This window comes from Pithys albifrons, chromosome 1, assembly GCF_047495875.1.
Source record: "Pithys albifrons albifrons isolate INPA30051 chromosome 1, PitAlb_v1, whole genome shotgun sequence".
Taxonomy (NCBI): domain Eukaryota; kingdom Metazoa; phylum Chordata; class Aves; order Passeriformes; family Thamnophilidae; genus Pithys; species Pithys albifrons.
Genome location: NC_092458.1, coordinates 58,351,358 through 58,366,986, shown reverse-complemented (window position 1 = coordinate 58,366,986; position 15,629 = coordinate 58,351,358). Strand labels below are relative to the sequence as shown.

Here is a 15,629-nt window from a genome sequence, read left to right as displayed (position 1 = left end):
TCTCACATCAACCAAAATGTTGCTTTGCCTCAAAAAATGATCTACAAGGATCTCTGATAAAGTGCTACAGTTAAGGTTAGTGGCAAAATTAGACACAACTTAATTGTTTCAGTTCTCACACTTCTGATAGCCCACCAGCACAGCAAGAGCCTTGCTATTTAGTTTCTTATTAAGGGTCAGAAGCATACACTTAAAACATCCTTTTCCATAGGATCCAGCATATCCCTTCTGCATGCAGTCAGGAGCATCATATGGCCATTACAGAAAGCAATTTCAACATGTCCCGCACTGTACTGAAATTCTCATCTGGCAGGTAACGGCTTTCAGAATCATCTACATACCACATCATTATAAAGAAATGCTCATGTTCCTGAATTTTGCATTTGTGATTCTCTGGTCAGGATGCCAACTTCTGATACTCAGTGTGACACATTTAGATATCAGTTGCATTTTTCTACACTTATATGAAGTTTCCCAGGATCATTCTGGGCAAAGCAATTTTAACCCAAGAACTGAATGCTGAAAACCACAGAAGTAAGAGAACATGCACATCAGCACAACATAGTAATTACTTGGCTATTTTCTGGTTTTCATTTTACATGACTAAACGGGGTATCATTCCAAACCTGTGGAGATCAGAAAATAGCATGTACTCTATCTCTTAAACAACTGGAACCAAACCAACATGAATCATGGCAATTTTAAATCCTTAAAACCCCATGCAACAGAATTTCAAGCTAGTTCTCAGGAAGTAAACATGGACAGAAGTATCCCAGAAAAGCCCAACACCTACGGGTATTAGGACCTGAAAGTGGAACCTATCACTTTTCCATATAGTTTGTGTGTTTTAAAAAGAAGTAATAACTCACTGCACTGCTTTTACTGGTTTCTCTAGAGACAATTAGGCAACAGACAACTCGTCAATTGAAAGAAGCATTAAGCATGCAATCTGTAGTTCTTGAAAACTTTGACAGCTGACTGTCATACTCACTATTACACAACTCTGCATTCCTAACACATGTCCAACACACAGCAAACTTCTAGCATCTCCCAGCTAGTTCCACAACATAACGTATTTTCAAGATCTATAGCAAATACATTTGCAAATTACCAACAGCTAATCAAAACGAACATCCTCAGAGTACTTAAAGCCTATTTTAAATTTACAATTGCAAGCCATTCATTTAGTGTTTAAGTGAATGAGTTTCTCCCTTCAAGAGAAGTTAATGACTATTTAGATTGATAAGGATGGTTAGTTGTAAATCAGACTGGTGAGATATGACCTTAAGTGTCTGTGCAATTCTTCAACAAATCCTAAATCTTAAAAAAATCCTAAAAAAATCAACACTAACTTCAGTGGAAGAAATAAAAAGGGGGGATAATATATATGTATATGAAAATGTCTATTCACAGAAAACCAAAAAGGTGTTTCTCCAGAGCGCTTACTTAGAGAATTCCAAAATGGAGTAAAGGCTTAGCTTACCCATCTGTAATATGGCTCTGTAAGGAACTTTGTAAGTATTTCTGAAAGATCTCATGACGGCAATGAAAACAGGTCTTGGCCTTTTCTTTCCCAACAGGCTACAGACAGAAAAATTCTCATTCACTGGTAACTTACGATGCATCAGAAGATACTGAATTTTGAAGCAGCTTAACAAACACTCCACATCTACAAGTCCACAACACTGAGATTTGGATCTTCTTCAATGTCAAATTTTGCCTTTAATATCAAATCATTCTAACATATTACGTCATTACAAGAACTAAATGAACCGTTACAACTTAAGAGTCCCAGCCATTACACTGAGTAGTCAAATGAAATTTATGATGAACCATTCACTGGAATTGTAAGATAAGGCCTACCGCTCAAAATTCCTACAAATAGCAAAAGTGATCTGTTACTTTTGCTGTCCTCCAAACTAAGTTCTAAAATATAGAGAAAACATAAAGAACTCAAATTGGAATTCTTTCCAAATGTGAAATCTTTGCATTACCATCTGCTCCCCAAGGGGATGGTGGGGGAGATCACACAAAATATCCTTTCTTTTCAGCATTCTTGAAACACACTAACAAGAACTGCCTTCATTATCCTGTCATATGTAGGCAACAGTGAAAATACATAATGCAATTTTCCTGTGTTCAGATTAAAAAGATCTTGTGTAACACTTTTACCTTGTTTTCAGGGTCACATTTTTGAAACTAACTTTTTCTTAATAGGTTCTTCTAAACCATAGGACTCTTTTCAGATATTCCCAATGCAACTTCAGCATACATTATGTCAGTTATAAAAATAAGAATAAATTACATGATGAGTGCTGCCATTTTTAAATGAAAAGCAGAAAATATCAAGCACTCCTGAACCTGTGTTATAGAGCGTTATACATACATACTTTCCATACTTAACATACAACACTTTTCTTCAAATCACTGTAGAAATGTTTCAGTCCAACAGATGAGTGTGCTATTAGTCACTTTTACAATGCATAGAGTACTTAAGATTATAAAAAAAGGAAATATTGTGAGAAAAGGAAAATAAAACAAGGAGTGGAGTCCATATTCAAAAAGCACAAGGTAAAAATGTGGTTATGATGTGCATTTAAAAAAATTAGCAATTGGTTAATAACATATTACCTAATTATCACAATTTCTTAGTTTTTTTTCCCATGGCAAAGATAAGGGCGTATTAGAGACAATACTGAATTACTAATTAAAGACAGAACTTGAAATTTTCAAATGCTATGACATGAGTCACCTAAACACACTAAAGTAGTATTCAATCACATTATTTAGATCAATTTTTTAAGTTCTACATATTTATTGCTGAAAATCTGTAGTTCATAAAGTTATAATTCAGCTTTAAAATAACTAATGTGTTTTGCATTTTTGAACATCTAGACATGACAGACAATTAAATTACCTCTGGTATCCCCAGTTTTCTACATGCATCCAAAAAGTTTTCCACATTTCTCCTGCATTTGGCCATGCTAAGTTTAGGCTGTAAAACAAAAAAAAAATCGTGTATGGCAAAAGAAGTAAAAAACATTCATTTGGTCAATTCACCTATTGCATTGTTCTTGTATTGATGCACCATTTCCATGCTTCTTCTGGTAATGTATAAAATTCTACTCAATTTTTTTTCTACTACTCTAAAAATATCATGCCTACAAATACAAACTGAGTACATAAATTGTGGATGCCACTTGTTTGTACTTAGCTCTTAAAGTAACCATCACATTTAGATCTCCACTTGTTCACATCCAGCTTGTGAGCTTCTAAAACCTGCCTGTTACAAAAGACGTGTTACAGGCAACATTGATTTTCTGGACAACAAGTAAAATGATGCAGGATTTTAATGTACATCAGAATAAACTTCCCAATACTGTAGAATCTCCAATACTTCCATAAATTGTCTCACTCAGGACTATTCACCAAATACTTGGAGAAATATCATGTGACTAAAAAGAAAAATCAAATGCAAACTCCTCACTTTTTACATGGAAGATGTGAAACAACAGTAATTCCTGAATATCCACTTAAATCAAGAATTCACTATAGTAGTTAAGGACTTTAAAGAACTAATTTTCTAGTAATTTCTGAAGTAATTTGAAGGCTGTTTCAAGCAAGAGAACATCAATATAAAGTTGAAACAAAATGAAAACAAATTTAAAATGTGTTTTTTGCCACAAAAAACATAAGATATTTATTTTTAAAAAATGGAAGAAAATGTAAGGCTTTGCCCCAGAAATTCAAGTTTGCGTATTTTGGCAATGTCATATTTTTACCAAAGATAAAAATTACTTTAAATCAAGCAATAGCAAAAGAAACTCCACTAGACCATGTGAAAAAGTATCTTTTCCTTAAATCTGTCTTCTTAGAAGTTCTTATAATTGCTTCTAAAATCCATATGGTATTCTCAGAATTGAGTATCAGGCCAATTTTTACTAATATGTACACTAAAAAGAAAAAAGGCAGATAGTCTAAAAACACACAAAACCTTTTCAGAATAAAACTGTTATCAGAAATCTGGAACAATGATCTCTTGAAGAAAAAGACATAAACAGAGAAAACACTATAGAAATTAAGTTTCAAGAAGTGCACACACAGAGATTACACTGATTTTATGTCAAATATTCAGGCCCTCAGTTTTAGGCAAGCCAATATCAAACCACTAAAGTGCAAATTTCTATTGTGTTCTGTCTGCAGGTGAAAGAAATCATCTCTACATTTAACTCAAGAGGAAGAATATGCTAATAACTGCTTTAAGTGCTTTAGTAACATGACATCTGCTAAGCCAGGCACTGCTAAAGTTAACCTCATATTTTTTCAATCAACAAACAAGGGGATAATTTGCCTTTTAAAATAATTTTCTTTTTTGGAATAAAAACTTGTAATCACAGAATTTCATGCTGTTCTGACTAAAAAGGCTATTATGAAAATAACTGATCTTGTTGCTAGATCAGAGAAAGGGAAGATAACTTCATTCACTATAGATGCACACACACACATTGTATATATAAATATATATACAACCTATCTATTGTGTGTGTGTGTGCATATATATACACACATATCTGTATATGCGTATATATATATATAAACATAGCCCTCTCTCCCACTACCAACCTCACTGCAGAACTGACAATTATATATATATAAATATGGAATATATATACACACACACAAATATGTAATACATAAAAATTAATGAACATTTGAATGGCAATAATGTAAATGTTGCCCCCAAAAGCAAAGAACATTCGTTGAACAGCAACCTGGATTATGTAATCAAATACTATTTGGCAACAAGACAGTAATCAATAAAACATTTCAATGCAGCAAGAAACATGCAACTTACTACTGCTGGTGAAGGTACATGGATACTTCCTACAGACCGAGGGCGAACGTGATTTACCAAATGGCAGAGAACTACACCATCCATCAGAGCCGACCCCAGGTCTTCAGGCAAACAGATCTTTAGTCTTGTTTCTATGTTCTGCAAGTGAAGAAGGCATGCACACTTTGATATAGAAATGGATGAAGGGGAAGAAGGGAATATATATCCTCATCTCCTATGCTGTAGACATGCAGCCACTTTAGGAGTTTTGATTTGCCAAGAAACACAACTCCCTTATATAACTAATTTTTTAGAAACTAATACATAACCTCCTTTACCTTGTGTTGGTCACTGAATTACACTGAACTTCTTTAAAGGAACTTAAAACTTCTGCTGTCATAATAAGTATTTATTTTCATACATACATAAAAAGACATTTGCATGCAATTAGCCATGTTACTGTACTACATGTGGCTCCTTCCTTTCACCATTCCCCCAAGTCTTCTATTTATCAATCTTAAATTTATCACCAGTCCATTGAACCAGAACTGCATTGTGCAATCTGTACAGGCAGAGAGCAAAAGGCAATCTTTCCCTAGTAGTCTAAAAATTACTTAGGAAGTGTAAGAGTGATCAGAAAAAACAGGGGAAAGCAAAGAGTTCAGATGCAAAAGAGAATATTTGAATACCTATTAAGTAAAATGGAAATCTCATTGAAAAGAATTTAACATTGCAAAATAAAATACTTTTGAAAATATTTGAGAATTAAAAAAAAAAAGGCCAACAACCTACAGTAAGATTGCTATATATGATGAGATTCCTGAATTGTGTTCCAATCTTGAAAACATTCCAACTCTATTCTTAGAAATAATTATTTTCATTATCTTTAAAAAGGTATTTCTTATTCCAAGTTGAACCTCCTTAATGCCATTACTCTCTATTAATACATTACCTCAACCTATACTGGTTGAATATGAACATCTATGAATAGATAATTCTTTCTAGAATCAAAGGAGAAAGTAGGTTGGAAGGGCTTTCTGAAGGTACTCCAATCTAACAAATTTGAAGTGACACTGGAGCCTTGGTTAGTTAAGTTTTGGATATCTGCAAGGATGGAGAGCCCCCAACATCTCCAAGCAACTTTGTTCAGTGTTTCACTGCCCTTATGGAAAAGAATTTTCTCCCATAGCTACTTGAAATTTTGTTTTCTGCAATTTGTGCCACCACCTCTCACTGTTTCTCTGTTCATCTTTGAAAAGCTAGGCTTTGTCTTCTCTTTTACTACCCTTCAGGCAGCTGAGGACAGTCATATGATATTCTCAGCAATCTAAAGGAAGAAATCGAAGCTGAAGAAATCCAGCTCTCTGGTTCTCCCTTGCACACCTTTTGTTTGGGTGGCCTTACCATGAAATAGCCTTCACTGAATGCACTCTGGGGTTTCATTATATTGTCCCTGTTTTTCTACCCACACTACTCAAGTACTTGCATGTACATTTTAAGTGCCAAAAAGAAGGAGTGCATCATGTTCACTAATGTAATGTTTTCTTTTCATCCTGGTTTAGTTCATAAATTAGAAAAAAATTTGATATATGAGGTAAGTACGTAAGTACATGAAATAGTTTTTCAAAACCTTTTACAAACAGATTTATATAAATAAATGAACTAAAAACTTCTTCCTTAAAACACTGATTTGTCTGTTGTGAGACTATTCAGCACAGATGAGGGTCCACTTTTTTTATGAGCACAGTGCCCCTACAGTACCAGTTCAATGACATTTCATGCTGGAGTTCAATTTTATTTAAATCTAGTCTTAAACCACGAAGAATTAAAGCAGTTTCTTTCAAATCTGTCACCAACTGCTCTTTTTCAAATATCTTTCGCACTACACCACCAGACAATTTGCGCCACTTAGCATGTCAAAACTACTGAATGTTTACCTTTCAAGTGACAAAAATCAACCAGTATTTCTTGCTAGACTGTACTGCTCAACTCTAAGTGGCAAATCACTCTTGAGATGACAACTGCCTGAAGTGACCATGGATCACAAAATCAAATGGAAGAAAACTAAGTATGTCTCTGTGGCAAAATGTTTTATGAGATGGAACAACTTCTGCAAAAACATATCTGATCAAAAGAAAGGGGAGAAATGTATGGAAGAAACACCACTGTTCGCACAATATGGGGCTTGGGTGAAGTGGTTAAGCTAAAGGTAAGTGTTCATTTATATTTCTAAATAAGGAGCCTAAGTACTAGTTGTTCTTTTTTGTTTAGTGCACAACTTGGTTAAGGTTGCAGGTTCTGTAGAATCTCACTAAATGTTAAATTACCATGAAACAATTCAAAAGCAAAACATACTAATAGATATATTTATTGAAGTATAAACTTAATGATTTATAAGTTCTCCTTGACTTGTAACCAAACTTCTCACAAGAAATGAAAGAACATTCATTCCATACACAACGTTTCAAGGTAAAGGCAAAGAAGGGTAGTGCATGGAGCTGAAGGCCAGCAGCACATTAAACCAGTATTACTGGTAATACCTAATACTAGCACTGCATATAGAGATTCTTATTACATCTCCATAATCATGCCTGATATGGCGAATAACCTTGTTCTACTTTTCACTGTGAGGATTAACTGAACTAATACACAAGGCAGGAACATTAAGGACATTATCTATGATCATTTTTAGGAACAATTACTTGGAGACTTGCTACATACTTGAGGTAACTTAAAATAAATTTAAGAAGCTGCACTGATGCTGCTGAATAGACTAGGCTCAGAATAACTACATCCTACTGCAGTTTATTACTGATACTTCCATTTTCTTCTCCATTATCATTAAGTCTGTCTCATCTAATTCCTGCATCTGATCCTTCTGGCATAATTCAAGTTTAGAATTGGTAATATATCACATTACATCAACTACAGTAAATCTTCAACAAGATCTGCTCTGTTAAAAAAATGAGCAAGACAAAGTAAGATTAATTCATACTTAAAAAGGGTGAGGGCCTGAGATTAGACAATGAAAATCTGAAAGTCCACATAGTTCTACGTTAAACATCCAGCCTTTTAAACAGTATTTGGTAAGGAGAAAAAAGTGAACCCTCTTGCTTTAAAATTAAGTAATAGAAGGCATGCTATTTAAAATAAGTTAGTATTTTTGCAGTTAGCCATTCCGTGAAGCTAATGAGATAAGAACAAATAATCTTGTAATTCAGTTGTGATGTCAAAATTTTGCAGGATTTGCACAGCGTTTAGGAGTGCAATGATACCATCTATTCTTTTGCTAATGTGACACAACTGCAAACCTTCACAAGGTTCAGGGTCATGACATTTCTTGCAGTAAATGTTGTCATCTCTTTTTAAGCATAAATTGGTGTCACACAAACACTGCTGCCAAGGCATTGGCTGTGTAACAGACCCTGCACAACCATATGCAGCAATTTGTGCATCAGGCTCTAGCTTCTCTATTCAAAACAATGTATCAGGAAACCACCTTCTGTATTCAGATCTTCAATTGATGAATACTAATTTAACTTATAAGAAAGCTGTTTCAAGCATTAGTTATCTGCTTTCAGCTTTAAGTAATAGAATTCATTGTGTCTTTTATGTGCAAAACTGAAGATTTCTCCAGCTGTTCAGAAATAGTTTCTAGACCTCTCTCTCTCAAGTGAGCACTTCATCCTTTCTGATTAAATTAAATAAATGGTTAATTCCACCAGTGCACGGCATGATGTTTAATTGTACGTTATTCAGGTAATTCTCGTTATTATTTTCACATTTTCACAAAACCCTCCCTTGAAGTACAGGTGTCTGATTGTGATAAAGCACTTCAGGAATAGTCTCATCAATGTGATTTGCCTCATTTAACCTCTCCTACTTAGGCAACTTTCCTAAAAGAAAAATTACAAAAGACATTACATCAGCATAAATTAATTCTACCAATACTCACATACCTCACGTAGCTGTTCCACAAGCTCTCTCTCTTCTCTCATCTGCTCCATTTTCCTTCGAATTGTAAATTGTGGGTCTATTGATTCCAAATTTCTTTGTGGTCTTAAGAACACTATGATTTTTAAAAAGAGATATTTTAGTTTAAGAACGAACACTTTGATTTATTTATTTCTAAATGAAGCAAAGTCCTCAGGCACTACGTCCAGCAAAAACTGTTAGAAAATTTCACTGTCCTCAGGAGGACAGAAAAATCTGACAGTGGATTATAGTAATGAATGGGGTTTTTTTGGGTATTGCTCTGGACACCGTCCTGCTAATTTTCCAACCAAATTCTAATCTCAACAGGCAAGTTTTATCAGATTATTAAGCACCAGCACTGTCCCTTAGATAGTCTGATGTGGACAAAACTCTCTATTTAACGTGGCAGGAAACACCTCTTATTCTTTTAAGTAGAACTCTCTCCTACGAGATGCTGAATTGTGTAACAAGCTGTGACAAGCTTCCTACACAGAACACAATGCTTACTAGACAAGGTTATGCTGAAAAACCCAAAACAAACCACCCACCAAACAGAGACTAATGCAGGCAAACTTAGCCATTCAGTAACCCTGCCTACATTAAAACCTCATACTGCAAATGCAGCATTGCACAAACTCTTTGCAGCACTGCTGCCCACCTATCCTGTCGACTTCATCACTTTGCCCACATACAGTGGCTTGAAATAATTACATGACATTTCCACACATATGCATCTCTACACTTCCTTTTTTGTGGTCAATGACTGTTTTGAACAGTTCGGAAGAATGACAAGATGTATGACCAGAATGGAACTGTCACCTGTTTCCCACTTTGCTTGACATTTTGTTTCAGAAAACGCAACTGTCCCATGTTTGTCATTAAAATTATAGGCCAGCTTGATTATTATGGAAAATTATACTGCTCAAGAGAAAAAAGTGATTTATATGACTATTTTCTCTATGCCTCCCCCTGCATGCAACATGAAACCCTAAGTGCAAGTACTAATTAATGGTGTGGAAAGCACAAAGTCTATAAACCTCTGGTTTTCTATACAGCTACTATTCACTCTTAATTTTGTTAATTTAATGCCACTATTGAAATTTCTAGGATAATTTCTAGGTCGGTGAGTAACAGGATAGAAGAGAGGAGCCTAAAAGGCATATCAGAAAACTGGAAGTGTAAGAACTGCTAATAGCACCTACTAGAGGGATTAAAAAAAAGATTAATTACTCTTAACTGTAGGAAAGGTACACATAGGTGCAATCACAGTCAAAGTTTTAACTTTTCTCAGGCAATTGAAATTCACCTCACTGCTGTTAAATCAGTAATTTCTGGAATGCCAAATTAAAGGCTCTTTGTAAACCAAACTGTTTTTAAATAAAACACCTAAATATTACAGTTTGGTGTTAGTAAACTCTAATCTTTTTGATGCCACCAGAAATCCCACTAGCAGAGTGGAAGTCTGTCCTATAGATAATATGCAGGAGTGAGAACTTGAGATAGTGACCACAGCTCAGTTCCCTTCTCCAGGTGGACCACACATCTTCATCAGTGCCACCATTCAGAAGGATCTACACACAGGTGCACACATCATAAATAGAAACATGTTGACCTCCCACACATAGCTGAGAGGAGCAGAGTCATGCTTTCAGATGCCAGAGGTCCACAATCATAGGGATGTTTAGCCTTTGCTTGTGTAGAAATGAAAACTACACAGTCGAAATTGAATTCTATATCCAAAGTACAGAGAATCAACAGATCCATGCTTCCTAATATTTTGTAGAGAGCCTACATAGAACTATGACTGCACATACCCACACACACAAAGGCTGTTAGAACACTTATATACGGTGAAAAATATACAAAATGATATTTAATACATTATATAGTTTAGGATGGCTGTAATAACAACAAAAAAAGCAAATCCCAAGTTTTCAAAATGCAGAAACTCTTATAAAGGACTTCTCTTAAACTTCAGAATCATACTGTAAAAGTTTCTACATTAGCAACTCTGCAATAATTTATTGGAGACTATTTCTAAATTTTTTAGGAGGTGAAATAAAAATCTCCTATCACATTTATTAAAAACTGTAGTTGCAACTTCTAAGATTTTCTAGTTCATTGTACAACTCCTAGTAACTGAGCTTTGTTGCCTTTCATGGATGAAATACATGCTCGAAGAGTAATAGAATGTTTAAATGGTATTTAAAAGCCACTGAAGCGTTATTATCAGTAGCAACATTTCAAACGATTCTCTACAAAAGCATTAGTCATTATGTTCAATTTTCATAGAATCAGAATATTATTATGGTCTTCATTCAGTTTGGCCACAGCTGTCCTTGCTTAGGCCTTTGTGAAATCAGTAAAAATGTTGCAAGAACTACTTCCTTCTGACTTCAGACTACAAACATCTGTTACCAAAAATTATCAGCTTTTGTCATTTCCATTCTTGAATTGGACATCATGCATTCCACCACAAGGAAAAAGGCAAGCTAATCTCAGGCAGTAAGAAACTACAATTACAAGTTTCTGAATAAAATAAGCTTAATTGACTGAAAATAAAACTATAAAATCCCCACATTCAAAAGCATTAGCTATAAAGCTTTCAGTTATGTACTGAATTCAAAGAAAAATGTTCTAATACAGGAAGTTTTGGCAGTCCTGAGTGTTGCTTGCTTCTCAGCACTACACATATTTTCCAGCAAGGGGAGCCAACACCTCACACACACACACCTGAATGTCTATTTTTTACTCTTCGAAGAGCAAGTTTCTGCTTTTTGAATCCATGCTCAGCTCAACCCAGGTTACTCTATAATGCTCATTCCAATATTTTTTTAGAAGATTCTTGTACAAGTTTCAACAAGTTAGATGGGTAATAGTTAATAACACAATATATATTCAACACACCACAGTCAAGGACAAATTTCCTTGCAAGAATTTTCATTTCTGTACTCAGTTCCAATGCACACAGCTGCACTATTAATTGCACATAAAGTAGTTTAGTGTTCTGAGTACTTAGTCTGACATTATCCTTCATGTAAACCACAAAATGATTTAACCTGACTAAAAATAACAGACAAAGAGAAGGTTGGACTAATGACCGGCAGAGATGAAGTCAGGCCAAAAGTTTATAGTTACATTTCTCTTTGATTGATTTATTCACTCTAAATCAAAATACCAGAATGACAATAGTCTCAATTAAAAAAAATATGTAATTGTAGAAGAAGTTTTCATTTGTAACTTCCCAAGATAATAAACACTAACATTTGCATCTGGCTTAAGATTTGAATGACAGGAGGCATTTGTCTGTTCCAAATGCATAAGCCAGTCTGTGCTGCTCTTTTCATTCAGAAGAGTAAAACAGTAACAAATATAGATTAATGCAGATCAAATGCTGCACTGATAGAAGCACCTCTAGGTTTCTCTGTTAGAATATTCATCAGCAAAATGTCAAGTTACCATCACACTATCATACTAAATTCCTTATAGTCCACACTCATTTGTTTTACAAAGCTGATTCCTTACATATGCTGTCTTTTATGGTTTTATAATCAAGAACATTGTGGCAAATACCAAGTATTGTCAACTGATGAACTGAACTAAGAATGAAATGCCTACTGGGAAGGGGCTTCAGTCCTTAAAGCACTTAAACTCTTGGGTGGTAAGAGTGTGATTCCCAGAGTGGCATCTCAATGGTCAGACAGGAAAGTTTCTTTACCAGTAAACTAAATGTTGGCATTTATCACTGAACATTTATGGACTTGGTTTCAATCTGATGCTTTTGAGTTTCACTACTTTCTAATACCTAAACACTCTTCTAATTAAGAGCAACTGGAAAAAAAAAGTCCTATTTAAAAAAAAAAGAACCACAAACCAAAACCAACCAAAAACCCCCAAGAACAAAACACCTGCCTATCAAATATTTACAGAGTTTAATTGTCTATGTTCTATTTCTCTCATCTGACATTTAACTATTAATGCAGTACAAGACCCTGACAGCCCAAACATGGCCCACTTCACATGTTAGTGCCATGACTCAATGTACTGTGGCAGGAAAACCTCGGAGAGAAAGAAAACAAAAGCAGCAATAGCAAAAGTCCACTAAGTGCCTGACTTTCACTATGAACTGAGAAGTTTGACAGCTTACTAGGAGTTTCTTTTGGACATAAATCACTGCTTTTGTTGAGCCAATTGTTTCAGCTTTGTTTCTTTACATATTCCTCTTCTAGTTAAGTTAGTTATACACCTGCATCAATAAATGCAGATGGAACAGGATATTTTTAATAGTCAGTATCTATAAAAAATAGTAAATAAAAATGCAGAAAAGAAAGCAGCAAAATTAACTGCTGTTTGAATACAATTTTTATAAAATCTTGAAAGTAAAGCAAGTAAATAAACCTACACTGAAAATAGTTCTTGGAGTTAATACCACACGAAAAGTTGCTTTGCCAGATTTGAAAATGGTGACACTTCATTCATTTACTTTTGACACTACATATTCTACAGTAAATGAACACACATCCTCTCAGGTATTTAGTCTCATAGACATCCCCTGAAGAGTACTGTCTTTCATCCTTAGCCACATAGGGCATTTGCCGTATATTCATGTTTCTGAAAACACAATATTAAGTAAATTATACATGGAACACCTACCATTGTCACTGTCTCCTTCAGATGGGATACTGTAGCTAAAGTTGTCCCATGTTTGTGCCTGTGTAAGTGTGTTGAAGGAGATAGGAGGAAAACTGAGGGATGGGTCTGCTGGAGGGGAGTGATAACCAGTCCAACCATGGTGGATATAAGGACCGGAAGGGGGGATAAAAGTGGGCAGCAGCATTTCATACATGGCATTAGGATTGTATGGTAATGACAAAGATGTAATTCAAAGGTGATTAATAAAAAATGCATAAATTTTGAGAAAAGAATGAAAGATGGTGCAGGATAAAAAGAATGAAAAGTTAAATGTTAGTATTTGCAAATTATACATTATATGCGCAGTTAAGGCTGTTAAGCTTAGCAAGATCATTGTAACCACAGCACTTCACAAAACTTGTTTACAATCAAGTTTTAAGAAAAAGTACCCATAGATTTTACATTATAGCCTGACAAAAGCCTTGACTCTGAATCAGAAGCAAATATACCAGTTGTGAACTTTCAACAACAAAACTTTCACAGAGTAAGAATTTGACATCTTTGTGTAACTATGTAACAAGAACATTTCTCACAAGGGCATAGAAAATGTACACATCCATATGAAAATATTATTACAATTTCCTAGATTATTTTGGAAGTAGCAACTTCATTATCTTTTGTATTATCATTCTGTTGAAAGATGTTCTGTAAGTACATGTCCTCCAGATGTTTTTCTTTCATTTTAATTCACTTCATAGTACATGAACCACTACTTTTACCTCTTGCTAGCTCCCCCAGCAATAAACTCAAATGTACAATAGGTTCACAAACCTAGGGAAGCACTGGTCCTCTGCAACTTCTACAGACCTTCCAGGGACAAGAGCAGGCATACAATACTCCTAAAAAGCAATCGTGAGTTTGCACAAGAAGCCTGGGCAAACCTTCCCCTGCAGTCTTCTTAATTATCTGACTGGGATCCCTAAAACACACAAAATAGTACATTTCCACAAAACCTGCAACAGAATCTGGAGACAATTCACCAGATGACTGTAAAAGCATGTCTTCTCTGCCTCTTACAATGATGCTGATCCTTAATGACCTTCTCCTATATATAATCAATGTTCCTTGCCACTTCTGCAACAAAAACTGTGAACTCACTCATTTCTTCATTTCCTACATGTATCTTCATGTTTATCTATTGAATCCTGCACACAAGCAACATTCGCGCTGCTCAAACTAGAGATACAAACTACTTCTGCTCTAAATGCTAAAACATAACCAAAAATCAGTTTAAGATTACTATGTAGATCAAAAAGCATCTAAAACCACATAATATCAGAAGAAAGCCCAAAGTAAAATTTCAGTAAGCACAGAAAGTCCCTATTTTATACCGTTCCAAATTAATATAAGGAACTTAACCACATAGGATTTCTCCTTCTCACAATTCTAGAATTTCTATTAACACAGTAATAATGCAGACAGTATAAAACTTCACCTTAAACTCTCCTTCAAAGTCCGAGAGCTGTCCTTCTTTAGACAGCTTTCCCAAAGCTGGCTCACTGCTTCTGGCTATTGGGACACCATATCTGCTGAACCTGAGATTCACCACAATTTAACTCTGAGTAAAGTCAACAGTGTGTAATAGAATACAGATTTATGGCAAACGGTGAAATCTTCAACTATGCTGGAAACTGGGATTCTCACTGTTTTCCAAAGTACACAGATAATGCAGTTAGAGAAGAAAACAAATGGAAGTAATAAATATCCAGAGATTAGAAAAAACAGTAACTAGTACTCAAATGAGGGGAAAATCCTGTCAAGTTTTAATGACCATTATGTGTTTCAACCAACTTGAAATACAATCCTGCCCACCATACATACTAAGATTGTGCTACAAATTCTCTACAAGCTCCCAAAGCTGAAGACACTACATTCACAAGTAAGCATATGCTACATAGAAAGTTGCAAGGGAACAACTTCTCACTTCAGAATACAAACTGTTTTGTGACTTTTGAGTTTTGTCAGTGCTTGTTTCAGTCTCTGACAGTACAAATTTGTTTGTTTGTCTGTGTTGCTGTCACCTTGGCCAGCAGAAACTAAGGAGCTCAGTGACTTAAAAATGGCACAGAATAAAAGCAAAAAATATTCTTGACTGCAAGATGTGTTAGTACCTGTTCAGACTTGAAGG

The 15,629-nt window shown here is 35.0% G+C and overlaps 1 protein-coding gene across 5 annotated transcripts in view; it reads right to left on the bottom strand.

The window, feature by feature from the left end:
* Window positions 1–15,629, bottom strand: part of LRCH1 (leucine rich repeats and calponin homology domain containing 1) — a 119,123-nt gene that overhangs the window by 17,076 nt on the left and 86,418 nt on the right. For all 5 annotated transcript variants that reach the window (XR_011697374.1, XR_011697376.1, XR_011697375.1 and 2 more), the window contains 3 exons: window positions 8,794–8,903; window positions 4,856–4,993; window positions 2,918–2,995 (listed from right to left, as the gene is read on the bottom strand). Coding sequence is in view for 2 of the 5 variants with exons in the window: in XM_071551068.1 (XP_071407169.1) it covers window positions 2,918–2,995; window positions 4,856–4,993; window positions 8,794–8,903 (326 nt within the window). In the remaining 3 variants the exon portion in view is untranslated. The remainder of the gene's footprint in view (window positions 1–2,917; window positions 2,996–4,855; window positions 4,994–8,793; window positions 8,904–15,629) is intronic.